Here is a 22,744-nt window from a genome sequence, read left to right on the forward strand (position 1 = left end):
TGGTCATCTTCATTCTAGACCTTCATCAGTGGTCACAGGACACTGCCCATGGGGCACTGTTGGCTGGAAATTTTTGGTTGGTGAACTATTCTTAATCCAGCAGTGATAGTGAGGTGTTAAAAAACTCCATCTGCGCTGCTGTGTCTTATCCACTCATAACACACACTAACACACCACCACCATGTCAGTGTCACTGCAGTGCTGAGAATGATCCACCACCTAAATAATACCTGCTCTGTGGTGGTCCTGTGGGAGTCCTGACCATTAAAGAACAGCATGAAAGGGGGCTAACAAAGCATGCAGAGAAACAGATGGACTACAGTAATTGTAGAACTACAAAGTGCTTCTATATGGTAAGTGGTGATGATAAAATGGACAGTGAGTCCATAGAAACAAGGAGGTGGTTTTAATGTTATGGCTGATCAGTGTATATACACTGTGGTGGGTCTGATTTCCCTGGAATTACTAGGCAAAGTGCAGTTAACAAAGCATGGACTCAAGCACCGGGATCTCAGTAGTGGGCCGATGTGTATTTATTACTGTGGCATCCAATGATGCCTGCTCTGTGAGGCTAAGTTGGTTATTATTCCACTGGCTATGCCGTTTATTTATAAATTCTACTTTTTCTTTCTTGTTTGCTGTATTTCTTTGATAAATGATCAAACTTCTCTTTTTTCTTATTTGTTTCCTTTGACTGTTGAAGGAGCCCTAATCAAAGAAGGCATTTAACCAGGAACAGTGCTGCTCACAGTGACAGATCACTTTAGATAATGTAGCTCACATGGAGTAGAGTCAGTACTGTTGGTGCATAATTTATCCCAATCTGAGACGTTTTATGAATACAGGCCCAGGTGCATCATTGGGTGGATGACTGTAGTTCAGGAGCAGTCTGTAGACCAGCCAGTGCTGCCACAGGATGAACAAAGTAGCACCACTTTAGCTCAGCCAGTCAGAGCGTGAGCCATCTCAGCCTAGCAAATCAGAGTGCAGTGGGGCTACTGGAGGAAGGGAGTGGGGGCAGGAGCTTCTCCTGGATAAAAATTAATTTAGCTCTCCAGGGCCCTGTTTCTGATTTTCGTCTCCTCACTCTCATCATAATCAGCTCACTCTTTCCACTATAATACATGACTGAGGTGGTTACTATCCAAACTAAGTCACAATAACCCCAGTTCTTTCTCACTTATCCATCCAAGCTAATCTAGTCATCAACAGATTTCATGGAAGTTCATTTCTAATGTAACACAGATGCTGTGTACCTGATTTCTCAGGGGTTGATGTTGTGAAGGTCTGTCTCTGTTGGCATGTGACTCTCTGGTTATAGCAGAAGCTCCAGAATCCACTGGAACGGCTCCAACTGGAGTGGGCTGTGAACAGAAACACAAAACCATGTGTGTGAAATTGCAGATGAATTGATTCCAATAAGATTATAGGATTACCCTGGCAGGTCGCCAACCCATCTCAGGGCTTCAGTTACCCCCAGCCCCGATAGCACCGCTGGGTTTGCATAATAAACTGACTAGCTGCACCAACCAATCATTCATATGATGTACTAGGTGCTTCCCAGGACTGCAATGTATACAGTCTGTTCTGTTGATCTCTAGTCAAATGCAATGACTGACTAAAACAATACGTTATATGAACAGTATGTGGACTCCTGACCAGGAGCTTGTATTTCATTTGAAAGCCATGGGCATTAATATACAGTTGTCCCCCTTTTGATGCTATTCAAACAGCCTTTGATCTTTTTAAAAGGCCTTCCACAACTGTCTGTTGCAATTTGTGCCTATTAAGTCAAAAGAGCATTTGTGAGATAAATCATCATACCATATTTATACAAAATGTGTGTATTGGGGTTAAGATCAGAGTTCTCTGCAGGCCACTGCCTGAGGTTTGCCTTACCATACACAGGGGTACAGTCATGGGCCTTGCCCAAACCATTGCAGTGGAAAGTACCTGGATTTAGATACATTATACTGTTTTGGAGAGAAAGTTCGGAAGGTGAGATTTAGAAGGTTTGGGCATGTGCAGAGGAGAGATGAGAGTTATATCAGGAGGGGAATGCTGAGAAGAGGAAAGCCAAAAAGAAGCAGCCAAAAGAAGAAAATTTTATACAGATGTTTGCAAGAGGTTTAATTAGAAGGGGGCTTTGATTACTTTTAAAATCAGAACATGTATAAAACATGGCCTTATAATTCACAGATAGTAATTGAAATGGTCTTTCCTTTGCCCATATGAAGTCAGTTTGACTGTGCCCTCGTTTCTTGCACAAACAGCCTCTAAGCATGTGGTGAACTAAGTCTACAGATATCTACATTGAGTGAATATACTCACTATTTGTCTGCCAACCCAGTCATATGTGTAGTCAAACAAATATCCTTTTCTTTCAAAGAGTTCAGTGAAGAGTGTCCTGAGATATTCATAATCGGGCTTCTCAAAGAAATCTAACCGCCGTACATATCGCAGGTAAGTAGCCATCTCCTCTACAAATGCAAAATCAGACATCACAACAATTTCAATAGATGATCGAGGCAACACCAGTACATGAAAGTAACAATACTGTAGTGATATAAAAATTATAGGTTGGGAATCTTATGAAGTCAAATTTAATCTTGGAACAAGAAATAAAAAAAAGTCTGGTACTAAGTTGTCGCTAAAGCAAATAGATGCCTCAAATGGCAGTTTATAGTCAAGAAAAGTATAATTGCCAACACAAGCATAAAGCATATATAATTTTAAAACAGAACTTTAAAACAATTGCTTCAGAAAAAGACCCAACACTTAGCTTTCTTGGAAGTTTATTCAATACTGCTATGTTCTTTCTAATTGGTAACTACTTAACCCAGTTTCTGGTCCATAAATGATCTTTTTCACAGAGTTTGGTAGAGAGTTTAACTTTACACACAGTTGCCAGCAGGTTATCACCAGGCAGTTGCAGGTTCCCAAACAAATTCATACCACATAGAAAGAGTCACAGTATGCTTCATATGACTCCTGCCCACTCATGCCAATGCTCAGAACAATCCAGGCGATCGGGATATTGTATAAACGTATCTCATAATTGTATCTGTTGTATCTATTGTTGTATCTGTTGGTCGCACGGCCAGTTTGGTAGCACTGCTGTGGTGTGCTAGTGTTTTAGACCACTTAGCCACCCAAGGGCCCAATGATAGTTTTACCAGACTGTTTTAGGGCTGCAACAGCTAAGTGACAAAACTGATTAATCAAAAAATAGCTGCCAATGAATTGCATCATCAATTAGTCAGCCTATTGTATACACACTCTACATGTTATACTCTGATTAAAAAACTTTTTGTTCTTCAAAAAATTGCCTTAAAGTTAACATAATAAAACAACAAAAATGATGATAATTTAAAAAAAACCTCTAAACTTGACATTAAGAGCAAAATACAAAAACACAGAGGTTAAGTTATACCTGGAAAGTTCTCACAGAGAACCTCAATGGGAGTGTTCCGCTTGGTGTCTCCAATTTTCTGATAGCGCTCTTTTAAAGTGTCTGCCTATTGAACAAAAAACAAAAAAAACTTTTAATTTCAGGTACTCAACCTGACAAAAAAAACTCAACCTTATAATTAAATCTAGTTTTTAAAAATCTGGGAATCAGTGCCCCCTTACCTTTAGCCCCTGCCATGGCAGACTACCCCTCAAGAAGTACATAAACATGTGACCGAGAGCTTCCAGATCATCCCGCCGACTTTGCTCTAAAAAGGTAGTACAGTTAGGGTTTACCATACATGCTAATCACTTATGGCTTGCTTATAGCAAATATGAGGTGACCCAAGATGAAAGTAGGCATATGCAGGTACCTTTCCCCAAATGCGTGTTGATGGACATGTAGCGCGCTGTGCCGGTCAGACTCTTGTGTTCTCTGTAGGGTATGTGTTTTTTGGTCTCTGGGTCGATGTATTCTTTTGCAAGACCAAAGTCAATGATGTGGATGATGTGCTCCTTTTTACTTCCCTGACGGCCGATCAGAAAGTTCTCTGGTTTGACGTCCCGGTAGATGAGGTTTTTAGAGTGGACGTATTCCATTCGAGTAAGCTGAAAACACATACAATCTGTATAAGTACTACTCAAATGAATTAGAATTACTAATGCAATAGAAGGTGATAATAGACTCTGACTATTATCTTACAAGTAAGGCAAAAACTTTGTTGTACATAATACAGACATAGTAACCGCAGGAGTTGTTTGTTTATTAGGATTTAAACGTCATGTTTTACACTTTGGTTACATTCATGACAGAAACGTTAGTTACTCTTTACACAAGGTTCATCAGTTCACAAGATTCAACGTCAAACACAGTCATGGACAATCTAGTATCTCCAATTCACCTCTCTTGCATGTTTTTGGACTGTAAGAGGAAACCGGAGCTCCTGGAGGAAACCCACGTAGACACGGGGAGAACATGCAAATTTCACACAGAAAGGACCCGGGCCGCCCCACCTGGGGATTGAACCCAGGACCTTCTTGCTGTGAGGCGACAGTGCTACCCACTGAGCCACCGTGCCACCCTAGTTGTAATTTCTAATTAATTGTTGCCTAGTTTAACTTAACTAGTTTAATGTATTAATAAAAAACAACATTTTATCAAAAGATTTAATAAAGTTACAGACATAAGAAGAAAACAAATACATTATCTGCCTCTCCTCATTATGATGTGCCATACATTTTCAATAGAAGACAGATCTGAACTGCAGGCAGGCCAGTCAAGCATATGCTCTCTGTGTATAAGAAGCAATTCTGTTGAACATTCAGAATGAGGCCTGGCATCATCTTGCTGAAATAAACATGGAATTCCCAGGGAAAAATGTGGCAGCGTGTGTCTCTCTAAAATCCCAGTAAACATCTGTGGGCACTGCTGCACCCCAGATGCTGACTTGGGCACCTTTTACTGATAACAATCTGAATGATCCTTTTAGCCATGATTGTGTAAAAAATGTAGGAGAAAAATATCAAAGTGGTGAGCTAAAACCCATCTTTATGCAAACACTGGGCCTATGGTGGATCTTCGTTTTATACCCAATATTATTAGCAAAAAGTGCAAAAGCTGACCTCGATCATCTGGGGTTCATCTGTGTTCATGACATGGGTGGCTTGCACATGTGATAATACCACTGATGCCGAGTTATATTTTGAGATTTAAGAGAGATATATGCTGCCATCAAGTAGATGTCTCTACAAAGGAAGTCCTGGTTATTTCAACAAAACAATGCCTGAATTTGTTCTGTATGCACTACATACAAGTGGCTTTTTAGACATTTATGGAGTGCATGTGCTTGACTGGCCTGCCTGCTGTCTCCTACTGAAAACATATGGAACATAATAAAGAGGAGAATCAGATAATGGCAAACTTTGCGACCACGCACCAGCCACAGACTGGCCATAGTGCCTAAGCTGACAACTGTTTACAGCCAAACATGCCTACAATGTGACCATCAGAACTAGACCAGGAAGAAATGAAAAAAAGTTATCCTGGTCTAATGAATTACATTTTCTTTTAATCAAGCAGACAGCTAAGTGCCTGTGCAATACTTGTATCTGAGATAACAAGAGATGACACCAGAATGAACTGTGGAAGAATAGCCTGATCGCAGACAGCCAGGACCTTAATTACAGAAATAACAGTTTAAACATTCTGCAAGAAGGATTAATCATGAGATAAATCCTTGTCTGGTGGTATAAATGGCAAGGTTGCTCTTTTTAATGCTATATAAAATATATATAGAATATATAGAATATATATAGAATATACAGTATATAGAAAACAGCAGATGTAGTTGTGGGAAGTTAACTAGTATAAATAAACACCTTTAGAAATTGTGATAACTGGTAGACCAAAAGTTCAAATAAAGTTAATAAATTTTCTCTCAGTTGTAATTGTTGCCAAACTGCTGAGGTGTTAGTGCCAAAAGAGCAAGTATTTCTGGCTGCCTTTTTTGCAGTGAGGGTGTTACAAACAATAATAATAGTTGGTAAAAAAGCACCGAGCTGATATGGCCTTGATTTATTGCATCTGATTATTCATGTATAATGCCAATGTAGATATGGGTTGCCGTAAAACAGAAGTCATGTGTTTTTTTGGACTTTTGTCTCTACTATTTTATTTCCAAAAAGGAAGTTGATATTTTGAATCATGTTCCAGTATGAAGATAACACTGTGATTATAATGTTATAGTAACTACATGAAAAGACTTTTATTATACCAACTGCATCAGTATTGATTATGATTTGCATGTTTATTTAGTTCCTGTAATAAAGTGTTGGCTACAGGCTCTTTAAAATCCACATTTTACATTCATTTTACTGTTCCACATCACTGCCATGTTCACTACACTGTTTTTAATAAATAAAGCATGACGACTTGTTGATATGAATCTTGGTTTTTTTTTTTAAATTTTAATAGAATTCTATAAGCTGGTCTAGATTAACTACTGAGTAATGAAAGTTGTTGGTCAAAAGTAACAACTGGAAACAATAATAATAAATACTAAAATCTTGATTTCACCCACATGTACAACATGCTAGTAGCTTGGTATTGATCACTGAATCTTCTGCAGTAAATTCTGATATTGCTTATTTTATTTTGTAATAGAAATGTATAATAGTAATATATATTTTGACACAGCCAGTAACACCATTCCCAAGGCTGTCACTCATTAGGGAAGGAAGAGCATTTAACCAATTTCAGCACAGATTAACAAAGGCTTAAAAAACCAAGGTGAAAAATCTGGGTAAAAGTTATATTTACCAGTTGAATGGCAATCATTAGGACTGTCTTCAAGGAGAATGTTCGGTCACATAGGTCAAACAAGTCCTCCAGACTGGGACCTAGCAGCTCCAGCACCATGGCATTATACTTCCCACACGGGCCAAAGTAGTACACCTGCGGCAGCCCCTCCACTGAGAGAGAAAAAGAGGAGGTAAGTCAAGCAAAAAAAAAAAAATCTAAGCACGTAACTTGACATTGGAATTAATTTAAAAACAAATTACGACAGTTAAAGTCAAATGTCAGTTTATATACATTTATACTGAACATGCATGATATGGTAGCCTTGGGATTTTTACAACTTCTGCAGCGGGTCTTTTTTCTGCCTGAACGCTTTTATGACACGCTTGACTTTGAAGAGCATCCATGGCAGACCGTTTTTTATTAGTGGTTCTTATTATATCGGACCAAGACATTTCCTTAAATCACACTTTGGGTTTTCATAAGAGGTTATGGGTCCATGTGCATTTTAAAGAATGCAGTCAAACTAGTCCTGTTTACACTTGCACAGAAAAGTCACCAGCTACAATCAAAATCACTGACAAGAAATAAGTAGGCCATGTAATACCACTAAGCATCAGGACGTACAGTTGCAGTTGGAAATATTCAATCCCTCCAACCTGTGCCCTATCCCTAATTGCTGTGCATAGAACTAAATGAAAGTATACAAGAAGTCTCAGTAAACAAAAAAACAATATTGAAACACAAGCAATTTAAGTTCACAACATATTTTAAAGAAAAACAAAATGTCCATGTGCACTATTATTCAACCCCCAGCCAGCCTCAGTACTTTGTTTATCCTTTCTTGTGCCAGACAAACTACAGATCCATATGGCCAAACAGTTCTATGAAGTGACTAATCAAAACAAACTGTGTCCCAGAACTCTGCAGGCCTTTTTAAATTTCTTCTTGCATATTTATGTCGACCCTTTCTGTAATTCTTGTTCTTGAGTGGTGTGTATTGTAAAATTAAGGGTTTAATAATGTTGTAACCTACATTTAGGTCATACAGATTATTAGTAGTTTTTAGTTCAGTAATATTATGTAGAGGTTTAATAATTGTGACATGCCAGCATTAAAAAAATATCCTGCTACTATAAATAATCCATCATTTTCTTTTTTCATGTGCTGTATCATTCAATAAATAAAATAGCTCTTTACCTCACTGTTCAGGGTCACAGTGGGTCCAATTTCAACAGAAAAATACTGGCCACAAGGCAGCAACACACTATACAGACTGGATCACCCGAGCACCTAGTTTAGGGCTTTAAATTCTTATTTTCTCTCGATGGTCGATTCATTTTTTTGGATTTAATTGATTTGCCTTTAAAATTAAAGATAGGTAAAGTTTTGCATTGCCTCATTGTCTTCTCCCACTCATACAGGAAAAATGCTCATTCAGTTTACCATCTGTTTTATAATCAGAGCAAACAGTCCGCAAACCCACACAACCAATTTCAATAAAAGATCAGTATAGTACATCTACAGGCATACAACTGCTAATTTAAAATAACTTAAATCAGTTCTGCATCAGTAAACATGATCAGAAACAAAAACTGTGGTACTGTGCATCAGGGTCCACCTAATCTCCAAGTACCTGTAAATCAACACATGATTTACCAGCGCTATTATTCATTGAGCTTGATGTTTATACTATTAAATAAAAATTAAACATGACAGTAGCTTTTGAAATGAAATGCATCTTGCTAGATTTAATATGACAAGTGTTTTGGAGAGGGAAATGAACTGGGTGAAGAAATAAGTCTTCTGTACATACACAATCAATCCCCTTCACTGTTTAATATCTCTCCACTCAAACCTTAATCATGTAGCAGATCAATGAATCACAAGCTCATCTCACAGCTTTTTTGGAAACGCAACAATTATGTAACTCATCCCACACCAAGCATGAACCACTTAGCAACACTATAATAAAATTCCTATTTCAAACACGACTGACATTTTCACACTAGCAGGTTATGTGGTATCATGCTGTATGAAACACTGTGATTTTTCTTTTCACCCCTAAACCCGCTAGAACCTAATTTGGAAGTTTACCTAATTAAAAATCAATACGTGCCAGTCCAGTTTTATATTTTGGTTGTCTGGAAACATTAATTATGAATAAATGAAAGCTTGATTTACCCCCCAAAATTCGACACGTAGTAATAAGGTGCTACTAGACACTAGTAGCAAGGTAATACCATTAAATATACATTGAATAATTATAACATTGAATAGATTGATGTATCTGAATGTGCCAGGAATTTTCAATCCCTACATAGTAAATATGCAAGTACATTTTAATTTTATTAAATGCAAGACATGCCACCAGCCATATGTATCTTTACAAGCAGTGGCCTATATAAACTCAGTAAACTTAGAGGAAGGTAAAGACCCATTTCTTAAATTTAGTTATATCCAATTCTCTATTTCAATCTCTTGGCTGTATGTCCAACACCTCTTAATGGTCTGTGACAAGCTTATGCTAAAATGTCTACCCAAATTATTTTAAACAAGCTTCACTAGAACATTTAAAAACCTTAAAGCTGCAGAGGTTAAAGTTTTATATATTGCTTAACTGATCTCCCCTACAGTCATCCCCACTAACAGGTTGGAAAAGTAGTATTTATCTATATTAAGAAGAAATTGCAGTGCACATTACAAAAATCCACCTATCCTGACTAAGCCAATTATCAACATGCTCAGCTTTTGTACCAAACCCTGATTAAACATGAAAAAAATCATTTTTAATGATTTAAATTTTTTTTTTTTATTTGGCTTAAACTGAAACAAAAACACAAAGTACAGCATTGGCCTTGAAACATGCAAACATTATTTAGGAATAAGTGTAAAATAGAAAAAAAAAATGCTTGGAAAAAATACTTTCATAAAAAAAAAAGAGAAAAAAAAAAAAAGCTCAAGTCTAGTTTTACTAATTCCCAGTGTAATTCCTCTGTGGCTTGCACCATGCGTGATCAAGCCAAGGAGAGAGCAGACCATCACATTTCACCTTTGAATGCATGAAACTGCCGACAGCTTCTTAAAACCTGCAACTGGTGGGTTACCACAAGTTACCACAAATGAGACATGCTATGCACTGCCATTTTCCCGCCACCAACGCCAGTCCAGAGGAATGTATATCACAACAACATTGAGCAACTTCATATGACCTTCCCTCACTCAAACACGGTCAGTTGTGTCTGTTGTGACTGTTCTGAAAATAACTAAATCAGACCCAACAACATAAATTATTCATATGGTGGTGTACAAAGTTAATTATGGACAGGATTCTTAATTGCTCATTACCGATTTTGATGGACCATAACTTGTGTCTTTTCTGTGCATATTTAAATAGGACTAGCAAAAAGAGAAGGAACCTCTTTAAGTCAGCACCTTAAAGATCTTGAAGCCATTTAAACAGACAATAATGAACTCAATACTTTTTATGTTGTGTAGTCAGCCTCATTTAATTTGTTATACATCCATTTTAGGCCTTTGAGAGGCAAGGATTGGTTTTAAAACATTTCAATAATTTTCTCATGCATTTGTTGATAAACTGAGATCCTCTGCCAATGTTCCTCAAAGACAAATTGACATGGATTTGCATTTTTCTCCCTCTACTGTGCATATCATTTATCAATTTAGGGAATTTCAGTGAGTAAAGGGCAACGATTCAGGCCTAAGGATACCACCTGTGGTCTCTGATCCCTCAGACGGCACTGCATCAAGAACTGCCATTCATTCATAACACATATAACCACATGGGCAAGGATTACTTTAGTGAACCTTTGTCAAGCACTACAATACAGATTTACATTCACAAATGCCACTTAAAACTAAACACTGTAGCCTTATATGGCATGTACAAAACCAGCATTAGGTTTTAAGGGAGCTTAGGCATCTGGGATTGACCATTATGCAAAAGCCAGGGTCTGTCATGGTATGAGGTTGTGTCAGGGCCCTTGGCAAAGGTCATTTACACTTCTTTGTTGGCAGCATTAATGCAGAAAAGTATATTGAGATTTTAGAGCAACACATGCTGCCTTCAAGACGTCATCTTTCACAGGGACGTCCATGCATTTTTTAACATAACAATGCAAAACCACATGCTGCACACATTACAAAGACATGGCTGTGAAAGAGGAGTGTACGGGTACTGGACTAAGACAGGTTTTTCTCTGAAAAATGGGAAAACATATCACCTGAAATCGCTTGGTATCCTCGTGAGAAGAAATGGCAACTATACTAAGTGGTAAATTTTGCAGGCCCAAAATGCAAGGATAGATGTGTATTAACAAATAAAGTAAAGCTGACCAGACAAAACAAAAATATCTTGGGTTAAAACTGTCTGCAATTAAATAAAAAACAAAAGAAATCTAAGAAAGATATTTTATTGTTTTTTTTTGTTTACTGATTTCACACCTTAAACATCACTATGGTCTTCCTCAGCCATTAACCATAAATGCATGCAAACCTGTTGCTGTCACAAACACACAGCTGCATTTCACAGCAGTCAAAAACACAAAACTTAACTTCCTGTGTGCACGTGTAAACACACACACACAGACAAGATGATATCTTAAACCTTGAGGCACTCCAGGATAATCATAGATACACCTAACATACACATACAGCTCAAACAAAGTGACAGCCAGAACTCAATCCTAATATCAAATCCAAATAAGCCAAACAAGCAGCTATAGAACACACACTCTTCTAAACACAACCACTCTATAACAGGATAATGAGCATGTGTCTCAACACTACAGGAAGAAAGCTGCTGCCGGCACCTGAGTTTGCAAATTAAATGTGTGAGTAAAACAAAATTATAAAAATAATAAAAAAATGTGTGACAAAATTAATTCAAGTCAGAGCTGCAAAAGGCAGATAAAAATCATACTAGATGCAATTAAGTTCTCATAATTAGGACAAAAGACCTCTACTCAGAGGGTAATGTATAATATTTTTAATAAGCTTAATTACTGTATGGTGGGTAAAGGGGCTTGCATTCAAAATCTAACCATTTTGATGTTTGGTGGTGTCACATGGCTCCATTAGCCAATCAGTATTTCTCATGTTCCTAGTCACATTGCACTTAAATGTATTTCTTGACTAGATGATGGAACTAATACAATATAAGAAAAAGCGGTGATACTAGCACACAAAAGCAGTATCTTTAACAGCCAAAGAGATTAGTAATACCAAGTTGCATGTTGAACAGTCCTACTACATCAAATGACAAGGCTCAGTTGAAAGGTTCAAAGCAAAACACCAACAGTGATTACCCAAACATTTTAACCAAACAAATTTATAGAACCGAATGCCTATGTAATATATACATATGCATGTACAGTACAATGAAATTCTCGCTCAGCATATCCCAGCTTGTCCATTTATACAGTAAAGCCATGAGTACAGCATTAAAGTTCAGTCTGGTAGTGTGGATTAGGTGGTGGTAGAAAAATATGTTTTGATACATCTCTAATCATTACTTTCCTGGTCCCATATACAGGTTCATATGCAAATTAAGGTAATTTCTCCATCACATATACAGTCTCAGAAAACAAGGTACAGGAACATAAAAACATAATCACTGCTTACCTTAGCTTCTTTTCTTTAAAACGAGACCAAGTTTATATTGTGTGATTCGATTACAAATATAATCCACTCTTTTGTAAATGTGTGTTTATTTTGGCAGCCATTTTGGATGTATACGAAAATAACCTCCTTGGCCAAATATTTATGGCTTGTGACTGTAATGGAAAAAAAAAAATGTCCAAAGGCTCTAATTCATAAAAAGAAAAAGAAAAAAGTCATCCATCTCTGTAGAGCGCTGTGATTCGATTCCAAGAAATGATTCATTTGAAACAGAGTTGTTTGAGTTCTGAATCTCTGACATTGACACCATGCTGTGAAATGATGGGGGAGAGGTGGATTTCATGTGTACAGCAGTGGGTCTGGAAGGCTTTTAGAGGCAGAAAGGCACAAATGTATCAATAAAAAGACTATAAAATACATATAATTATTGTAACACATTTTGTCTGCATGTAGTCTGTTTGTACAGGTTCAGAAACCTTGGAAAACCAGCTGGGACTCTTTTTACTCCAACTTCAATAACTTCAGCTTTTACGGTTTGGTGATAGTAACTTTTGCCAGTTGAATAAAAAGTTGGTAGTAGCATATTTAAAATACTGTTCACATTCATATTCTGCCATAATGTGAATATAGCAACAAGAACTGCAACTGCTGTCCAATTTTTAAAAATTCATAACGGAGTCAATGCAAGCTGTGCAGAATGGCGACAAACATAATTTAACATTCAACATGTAATGATTTTAGATCCTATTTTTTAAAAATTTCATGTTTCCTTAAATTTTTTTTAATTATATTACCTGCATTGTGAAATATCACCGAGCTCCACTTACTATATTGAATTTACAGCACACTGTTTAGTGATCTACGTAGCAAAAACTCTATGCTTATGGTCATGATATAGGATATAGTCAGGACTAGCCAGTTGACAACTGAAAAATAAGAAACGTTTATATAAAAAAAAAAAAAAAAAAAAAAAGACATGAATAGGCAAACAGAAGGTCACCTGTGCTCCCCAGAGTCTTATAAAACCGATACTCCAAATGTAGCTGTGGTGCCCTCGACTTCACAGGCTCCTGTATAACAAGAAAAAAAGTGTCAGGAGATTATACTTTTGTCACTGGCTGTTTGAAGACATCTTTGTAACAGATTAATACTGCTGCTAACATTGTACTGTAGCTTATGCTTAATATATTAGTCCTGGCAAATATTTGGTTACTAACTAACTCTATCCCCCTGAAAACACTGAAATATGAAAACCAATATTAAATATTGCAATTAAATATTTCTTAGCTTTAAAGCACTGGTTCTTAAACTGGGGGACAACATCAACTTGGTGGGTTGCAAGATACTGTAATTTTGTCTAAAACAGATTTTTTAAAACAATGTTTTAACATTTAAATCTACTGCTTTTAAAAATATTTAGCAGGCTAGAGTTGCACAATTAAGATAATAAAGAAATGGACAGGATGCACAGTCTACACAAACTCTTTCTTGCTTTAATAAAGAAACAAAACGCTAAATGCTTGAGTAGTTAGCTAGCTTAGGTGAGAGATGAAAAGGTGGCTCCAGAAAAAGCCAATAAAAAAGTTCAGAGGAGGCATCTACAAGTGTGTCTGTTTCTACACAAGCACCCTCAGATATGGTCCTGCATAAAACTGAGAAGAATATCCACAATGTGTGCTTGCTGTGATATTCTGGCAAATGAGAGTTTAAAACCAGTTAAAAAAGAAGAGGCATCTTGAAACGAGACATCCCGATCAGGTTCATAAGTTCACCTGTACAGTTCTTTTGGCGAAAAGAAACTGAACTTCCTGAGCAAAATACTGTAATACATGGGCAAGCTAACCACCAAAACCGTAGCAGATTCATATGAAGTGGCACGATTGACTGCAGAAGCACACAAGCCACACACAAATGGCAAAACAAATTGCAACAAGCGTGATGACAATGCAATTGCAATGCCAAGCATGATGCACGGTGATAAGATAGCGAGTGAGCGCATGTGGGTGTGTGTGTGCGTGTGCATGTGTGTGTAACATCTCCTCTCCTTTCCTTTTCAATCCCTACACAGATTGGCTGCTCTGACATGTCTGTGGCCCACTGTAAAATCTGAATGGCTGACACATACAGAGACTATGTTTTTTTTTTTTTGCATTGCACTGTTTGTTGTTAATAATAATGCCTTATAATTGCTGCATCTTGGCTTTTGCTTTTCATTCTATGTAATGGTTAATGTATGAGAGGGGTTAACCATGACATTATGGTGGGTTGGGTAAGAGTGGGGTTGTGAGACCTAACCTAATTTTTTTATTTTTTATTTTGAGGAGAGACAAAAAGACACTTGTTTGGCACTTACCAGTTTTATTGCCACATACTCATTGGTGTAGAGGTTTTTACCTGGAAAACAACAGAGAAATGTTCATAGTTAATGTGCTGGTCTGAAATTGTTCTCTCTTGGGCTCAGGGTAATCTTAATACTAACTTTCTGTAGGTATAATGGGTATAAGAAGATTTCCAAGACCTTAAACATTCGTAGAGACACCAGAAGTATTGTCCTAAAGTACCCATCTTATGGCACAGCAAACCTGCCTGGCCGTGGGAAAAAGCCCAAAAATCTCATCCAGAGGCCCTAACAATCTCATCAGGACAACAAAAAAACTCATGTTATTGCAAAAGACTTACAGGATGACCTGATGAAGGCTGGGAGAAATTTGTCAGTTTGTCAACCATAAGATCAATTAATCTGAGACTTTGGAAAAAGTTGACTGGATTACACCCAAAAGGAATTTGGATTGGCCTGCAGAGTTCTGGGACACAGTTCTATGGAGTGACAACTGAATAAATGAAAACTAGAACTGTTTGGCTATATGGATAAGCGGTTTAACTGGTGCACAAAAAGCAAGGCTCATAACCAGAAGAATATTATCCCCATGGTCAAGCACGCAGAGGTAGGTCAGTGATAATCTGGGGATGTTTTTTCTGTTGCAGGAACTGGCACTCAATCCTGTGTGTATACTCGGCCCTGTGTCTTTACAGAAATACCGAGGCAATCTGAGAAGGTATTTTTGGCCTTCTGTGCTGAAATTGAACCTTGGTGATAACTAGACTTTCCAGCAAGACAATGATCACAAACACACTGCCAAATCAATCAAAGCTTGGTTAAGGAATCAGTCCTGGAATATCCTGGAGTGGCCTTATCAGTCTCCAGATTGAAATCTCATAAAAAAAATCTTAGGTGGGATTTAGAAAAAGCAGGTGCAGCACGAAAGCCACCTAACAGCACTGAGCTGGAGGTTTTTGCACAAGAAGAATGGCTCAAGAATTCCACAAAAGAGGAGTCAGAAGTGTGTTAGCACTTACTGAAAACATTTCTTACATGTTATCAAGGCAAAAGGTGGTTTTACCAAGGAGGCTGGGGGTCGAACAATAGTGAAAAGATCAATAGAACTAGATGTTTTTCATTTAAAATAAGTGATACTAACATAATAAACTTAGTTACCTAAAGCACTTAATGCTGGTCTTATATGATTCGTTTCTGTTACACTCACTAACCCACACAATTTTACCACTGTATACTATGCTAAATCTGTATACAGAGAGCCCTCTCTAAAAAGTAAATGAGCAGGATGATCTTGTCTGACATTAGATGAGGTGTGAATATAGGTTGCAGGCGTCCATGAGGATGATGTGAAAAGCAAGATTTGTAACAATTCTGTTTACTGGTTAATATGTAAAAATAATGACCATTTTTGTATTGAATTCTTTTCTTTTTTAACTATTAATAAATAATAGTGATTCCCTGTAATACCACTAAGAACCTCTAGGTTTGGAGCTTCAGTTTTATTTTCCTACACTAAAACTAGAATAATCAAATCCTGATCCTAGGTATGTCTGTCTTAATATGTAAGTGTATCTAAATAAATAACTTGATGTAGAAAACTAACATTTAATAAGGCTTTCAATAAATGACAATTAATCAAACATCAACAGCATTTTACATATTCTAAACAAGCACGTTTGCTATGTATAAACAGCAGTTAAAAAGCGACAACATACCAAGCTTCAACTCTCCAAAGTTTCCACATCCGATCTTCTTCCCCACACGGAAGTTTGGGCCGACCATCAACACACCAGAAGAGCCAGAGCCTGAGGGGCGAGAGTGTGTGCTGCGGCTCTGAGCGCTCTTACTGCTTCTCGCCGGCCGCTCACCCTCTTTCTCCCGCGAGTGCTCCATAGCTTTGAGCACCAAGGAGCGAGAGGCTCCCGAGAGAGCAGCTTAGCCTGGTACCTTGGGCATGGGACAGTGGGATCAGAAACCACACACCAGCCTTTTCACTGCATGACGGACAAAAGGGTACATCTAACCTGGGAAGAAGAGAAGGAATAGACAAGATGAGTAGACCATTCTAATTTAAACTATGACCGACATTAAGCTACACTTCAGTTTTTCTTATGATTTGCAGAAGCAACAAAAATGCTAGGCAAAAATACCAGTACAATATATTGTACAGTCTTAAGCATAACTTTGGACACCCTAGTAGAGAATGTGTTGAGGTAAGCCAGTAGCTGGTCTATAATTATTTTGTACCAGTAAGTAATAGCTTATGATAAAGACAACATTGCAGCATGAAGAAAGACCAAGTATTTTTTATATAAATCAAAAAAGCTAAATTACGGTGTTTTACTTTTTGACTTGGGAGTGAAAAGTTAACATCCGACATACTTAAGCCACAAACCTACAAGCAGGCTAAAATATTTTAATGTAACAGCATTTCAGAAACATAATAAGTCAATTAAAGACATGTAAAGTATCATATGTATGGCTATATTTGGATAAGTCATTTGTTACAGGAATATTAATCAGAGCTGTGAAGACATGCATCCTACTGCATAGCTATGCAAATGTGCAGCTTTAAGAGTCCCAATAAACATATCATAATGGTTTTGCTCCTGTATTTTTAGGGGTCGCCAGAGCAGATTATTCTGGTCCGCATACCCATTTTGGCACAGTCCTTACATCAGATGCCCTTTCTGGTGTAACTATCCTTAGTATTATCCAGGCATGGGAGAACACTGAAAGCACATTGACAAGCGCACCTTCCAATGCCAAGGCAGTTTGCGCCCCCAAAAACACCTCACACCGCCACAGACATGGTTAATAATGTCTGCCTGACCAATAGAACAGCTGAGATTCAAATCCCTGGTCACAGTGGTAAGTGGTAAGAATATTTTACCCCTGCGCTGCCTGTGCACAACACAAACTTGGGTGTAATCTATAATAATGTACATACCAGACTATCATAAGTAGATCATTTATAATAAGGCACTTAGATAAAATCAGGAGCAGAAAATTGACTGGAATAGATTGTAAGAAAGTTGCTTATGCCTTTTGTTTTGGCTAAATATTTATTTTTAATGTGTTAACTGTGCATGTTTCATACCTTTTAATAGCCAATCATGTGCCCAATATGTTCACTACAGTAAGCATTTGGTTAATAATTAATGGCAAATGATATTAAGCCTTCTTCAAATAGAAACTGCTCCATTTCCCAATATTATTCCATGCAGCCCACTGGTCATTTAATAACTTTATTTTATTAATTTATTCAAATAACAGTAGGAATAGGCTTCAATTCTTCCATTCAAAAGCTAGGGTTTAAATTGTTGTCAGTTGTATCGTCATTGAGGTCACGCTTACAACATAAGAAAGGGCTAATGTCCGAGCTGCCTAATTTGACTGTGACAAAACCAACTTTAGGCAGACAAAAAGAAAGATTCCAAGGTGGTTGAGGCGCACAGCCCTTACTTAACTTGCTGCGCTGCGATACAGATATATCTCACAGCGACTGATCAGGATTGCTAAATAACCTTTAATATGAGGCAGCCCTGCAGCGCAGCACTGCACAGCTCACAGATCATACAAGACAAAGACACTCAATCTGGGAGACATCATGTATTATTCAAATGCTTAAAAGGTTCAGCCAGGGCTCCAATCATGTTGGGCTTTGGGTCATTTCAATGCTAAACCAGCTGAGAGTCAGTAAAGACTTAGCTGCATGGTTTACCTAATAAACTCAATTTTGTTTATTTACACTTAATAATTTCCTTTCATTCACCAAGTACAAAATGTATCCATCTATAGTTATTGTAACCTCAAGGATGCATTGGTCAGATATAAACTTTCCAAATGTGACTACTGCTGGAAAGGTTGGATGTAAATATATAATAAAGACTAAAATGACAATCAAATCACATATCACAATTTAATATCACTGGCTTCAGTATCTGTATTAATTAAACTTGTATTCAAACAAGTCAGACACAACACTAAAGCCACCTGTCTGGTGTTGTGTAGGTCTCCCTGATGCCATCAAAACAGCTCTGACCTGTTGGGACATGGACTCCACAAGACCTCTAAAGATGCCCTGTGGTATCTGGCACAAAGACGTAATCAGCAGATCCTGCTGCAAGGTGGGGTCTCCAGGGGCGTCCAGCACATCATACAGACGCTCGAATTGAGAATTTGGATTGGGCATTTAGAGGTCATGTTAACACCCTGAACTCTTTGTTAAGGTGCTCAAACAATTCCTAAACATTTTGCAATGTGGCACAGTATACTGCTGAAACAGGCCACAGCCATTAGGGAATACTGTTGTCATGAAGGGGTCTGCAACAATGTTTAGATAGGTGAAAGTAACATCGACATGAATGCCAGAACCCAAGGTTTCCCAGCAGAACATTGCCTAGAGCAACACTGCCTCACTCAGCTTGCTTTCTTCCCATAGCGCATCCTGGTGCTACTCATCCCCAGTAGCACACTCACATCGACCCGGCCGTCCACACAACAAACACAAAAACGTGATTCATCAAACCAGGCCATTGTGATGCACTGTGTGTTCTAAAACATTTGTATCGTAGCCCACATTATCTTTTTTAGCAGTTTGTGCTTCAATAGCTTTTCTGTGGGATTGGACCAGATGGGCTAGCTTTCACTCCCCACACGCATCAGTGAGCCTTGGGCACTCATGACCTTGTCGCTAGTTTACCAGTGCTACTTGGACCACATTGGTAGGTACTAACCACTGCGTGCTGGAAACATTCCATGAAAGCTGTCGTTCTGGAAATGTTCTGATCAGGTGGGGGGCGGAACAGTGGCTCAAAGGGTAGCACTGTTGCCTCACAACAAGAAGGTCCTGGGTTTGATTCCCAGGTGGAGCGGTCCAGGTCATTTCTGTGTTGAGTTTGCATGTTCTCCCCATGTGTGTGGGTTTCCTCTGCGATCTCTGGTTTTCTCCCACAGTCCAAAGACATGCAAGTGAGGTGAATTGGAAATACACCTGTGTTTGATGTTGAACTTGTGAACTGATGAATCTTGTGTAACCAGTAACTACCTGTCCTGTCATAAATGTAACCGAAGTGTGTAAACCATGACGTTAAAGTCCTAATAAATAAATAAATAATAAATAAATGTTCTGATCAGGTCATCTAGCCATAAAAATTTGGCACTTGTCAAAGTTACTCAGATCCTTATGCTTGGCCACTTTTCTTGCTTCTATTTTACCAATGCTAAGAATGCTAAAATTTGACTGTTCACTTACATTTAAATTTTTGCATTTAGCAGACGCTTTCATCCAAAGCGACTTACAGTTGTGCCAGTATACAATCTAAGCAATTGAAGGTTAAGGGCCTTGCTCAAGGGCCCAACAGTTGCAACCTGGCAGAGGTGAGGCTTGAACCGGCAACCTTCTGATTACTGGTCCGGTACCTTATCCACTAGGCTACAACTGCCCGATAAAAATGTTCTCCGGTGACCCCTGTTGCTAGTACAACGTTTAAATTTTTTCAGCATTTAGCAAACTTACTTTACAGAAACAGTATACAGTTTGAGCAATTGTGGGTTAAGGGCCTTGCTCAATGACCCAACAGCAGCAACCTGGCAGTGGTGAGGCTTGAACCAGCTACCTTCTGATTACTAGTCCAGTACCTTAAGCACTAGGGTACAGCTTGCTCCACTTGCTGCCTAATATATCCCAACAGTAAAAAGTCCTATTGTAACAAGACAATTTTATTCACTTTACCTCTCAGTGGTTTTAATGTGGCTGATTGGTCTAGGTTTCATATAATTAATATGCGGAGCTATCATAAACACTAACACAAATAACCACTACAACTACTCACACTGCACTAACAGAGAAAAGGCTTTAGCTGAATTTAGCTCGTTATAATACATGATTAGTTATTAGTAAAAAAAATCATGTACACAATATAATATTAATGTATTGCAGCTTAATGTTTTATATCAGTCCATAGACAATACGTAACTAAAAATAGTTACTTTATTGTCTGTTACTTTAGCACAACATATATTAGTATGGGTGTGGCATTAAAATACAATCGCAATTAATCCCAAATGAAACGTGCTAGTGATGATTATCACTAATAGTATTCACTGGCATATGGTGGTTATCTACCCAAGCCGTATGTCCCTGTTCTCCATAATGATGTACAAACAAAAGTACACCTAATGCTAAAGATATGGATTCCAAGGTGTATAATGTATTTAAACACTATTACAAAGAAAAAAGAAAAAAAGCAGATTAAGTTCGCTCACTTTCTCATTAACAAATGTGCATATTCCTTAAATAACATTTCCTTAAATAAGGGCAGTTGTAGCCCAGAGGTACTGGACTAGTATACAGAAGATTGCTGGTTCAAGCCCCACCACTGCCAGGTTGCCACTGTTGGGCCCTTGAGCATGACCCTTAACCCTCAATTGCTTAGATTGTATACATTCACAACTATAAGTCGCTTTGGATAAAAGTGTCCGCGAAATGCCAAAAATGTAAATGTAACTGCCAGTCAATCAAAGTGCACTTTTGCAGTTTCAAAATGAATGCACCTCTAAGCAACAGGCTGCTATTAGGTGTAATAAAGTTATCTAGTAAAAGCATCCAAGTTGTAGTTACAATGTGAAACTGTGTGTGTACAAAGCTGGAGGAGGTTTCATATTTCAGGACGTACAGTACTGGAAAAAAGAAAAACTTTGGGAACCTCTGGTCTACAGTAATAAGACGCCAGCTGAAATGTCTGCAGCTCTCCATCACTGCCTCATTATAACACCTTTAAGATCCAAGTCCAACACGGCTGAATTTCAATATTTATAACTACTGTGACATCTAGCAGACCTGGAGATGATTTAGTTTGGACTTTCCTGCTTGGCACAGCTCTTTTGTGTTCAATGACAAAACAAGTACTGTATCTGACTCAGAAAATTAAAGCTTAATCTGATACAAATAGCAAATTTTGGCCATTTTTTGTCATTACAGATTTAGATTAGAAAATAAACCATTTCAAGGAAGTGTAAATCGAGAGGAAATACAAATGCTATGTTCTCGGTTGTCTTGAAAGCATTTCCAATAATAAAGCAATTTGGCATAAAGTCTACACAAGTAAAAAAGCAACTGAGAAGCACGACACTGCTACTCATTACAAACGCATTAAAGTCAAGAATTATCAGCTCAGCTTTCACCCCAGACAAACTATAAAACATCATTAAAAATGTCATTAAGGTAAGAAGAATGTGGCGTGTATATATTTGACAAAATAAACGTTGTAATAACCGCCAAACGCAGGTCAATATCACTGTTTGTAACGAATAAACCATGTAGCAGGTCTCGAGCAGGTCAGCTTGTTTGCTGATTAGCACAGCTCTCAAGTTAGCACATCAAGCTACCAGGGCAACTAACGTCTGTTTCATTGAAAAGTAAACTCAAATGCTTACTCATGAAAATGACGGCCGTTTCGGTCACTTCATTTCGGAAGGCAGGACAATCCTCTGACCATAGTCTTTAGGTTAAATTCGGAAAGTGAAAACCGTCTCGTCCAAACGAGTATCTTCAGTTACAGTATCTCCTCTACATCAGCATCTACAGTCCCGGAACAGCACCGCCTATGAAACAACAGCTCATCCGGGTAACGTGGGCCATGTTTTTGTTGAAGCATGGGCTTCGTCTCAAATCCAACACTACCGCCCTAAATAGTATGCACTGCACAGCATGGTGTTATAAGGACACACTATTAATTGTACCGCTATGCTGTTTGAAACCTAGCCATTATCGTGTAAGAACTGCTGTCATCGGCTGTCGAAGCTGCAGTATCACTCAGCTCTCAAGAGAACAAACTGAGAGAAATTGTATTTTTGAAAAATGACCTGTCATAACCCAGCATCTGGAATTCTCTTTCTTTTAAGGTACTGGACCATTAGTTAGAAATATGACCGTTCATGCCCCACCACTGCCAGGTTGCCACTGTTGGGCCCCTGAGCAAGGCCCTCAACGCTCAATTGCTTAAAATTGTATT

The 22,744-nt window shown here is 38.1% G+C and overlaps 1 protein-coding gene across 2 annotated transcripts in view; it reads right to left on the reverse strand.

Annotated features, from left to right (window-relative positions):
* The window catches only part of LOC134311292 (casein kinase I-like), a 31,296-nt gene extending 8,972 nt beyond the window's left edge, over positions 1-22,324 (reverse strand). For both annotated transcript variants that reach the window (XM_062992919.1, XM_062992910.1), the window contains exons 1-10: positions 22,167-22,324; positions 16,442-16,750; positions 14,742-14,782; positions 13,389-13,458; positions 6,770-6,921; positions 3,825-4,059; positions 3,634-3,719; positions 3,434-3,518; positions 2,332-2,480; positions 1,257-1,364 (exon numbers count right to left, since the gene is read on the reverse strand). In XM_062992919.1, the coding sequence (XP_062848989.1) occupies positions 1,257-1,364; positions 2,332-2,480; positions 3,434-3,518; positions 3,634-3,719; positions 3,825-4,059; positions 6,770-6,921; positions 13,389-13,458; positions 14,742-14,782; positions 16,442-16,619 (1,104 nt within the window). In that variant the 5' untranslated portion in view covers positions 16,620-16,750; positions 22,167-22,324. The remainder of the gene's footprint in view (positions 1-1,256; positions 1,365-2,331; positions 2,481-3,433; positions 3,519-3,633; positions 3,720-3,824; positions 4,060-6,769; positions 6,922-13,388; positions 13,459-14,741; positions 14,783-16,441; positions 16,751-22,166) is intronic.
* Positions 22,325-22,744: the final 420 nt, after the last annotated feature.

Source organism: Trichomycterus rosablanca, chromosome 1 (assembly GCF_030014385.1).
Source record: "Trichomycterus rosablanca isolate fTriRos1 chromosome 1, fTriRos1.hap1, whole genome shotgun sequence".
NCBI lineage: Eukaryota > Metazoa > Chordata > Actinopteri > Siluriformes > Trichomycteridae > Trichomycterus > Trichomycterus rosablanca.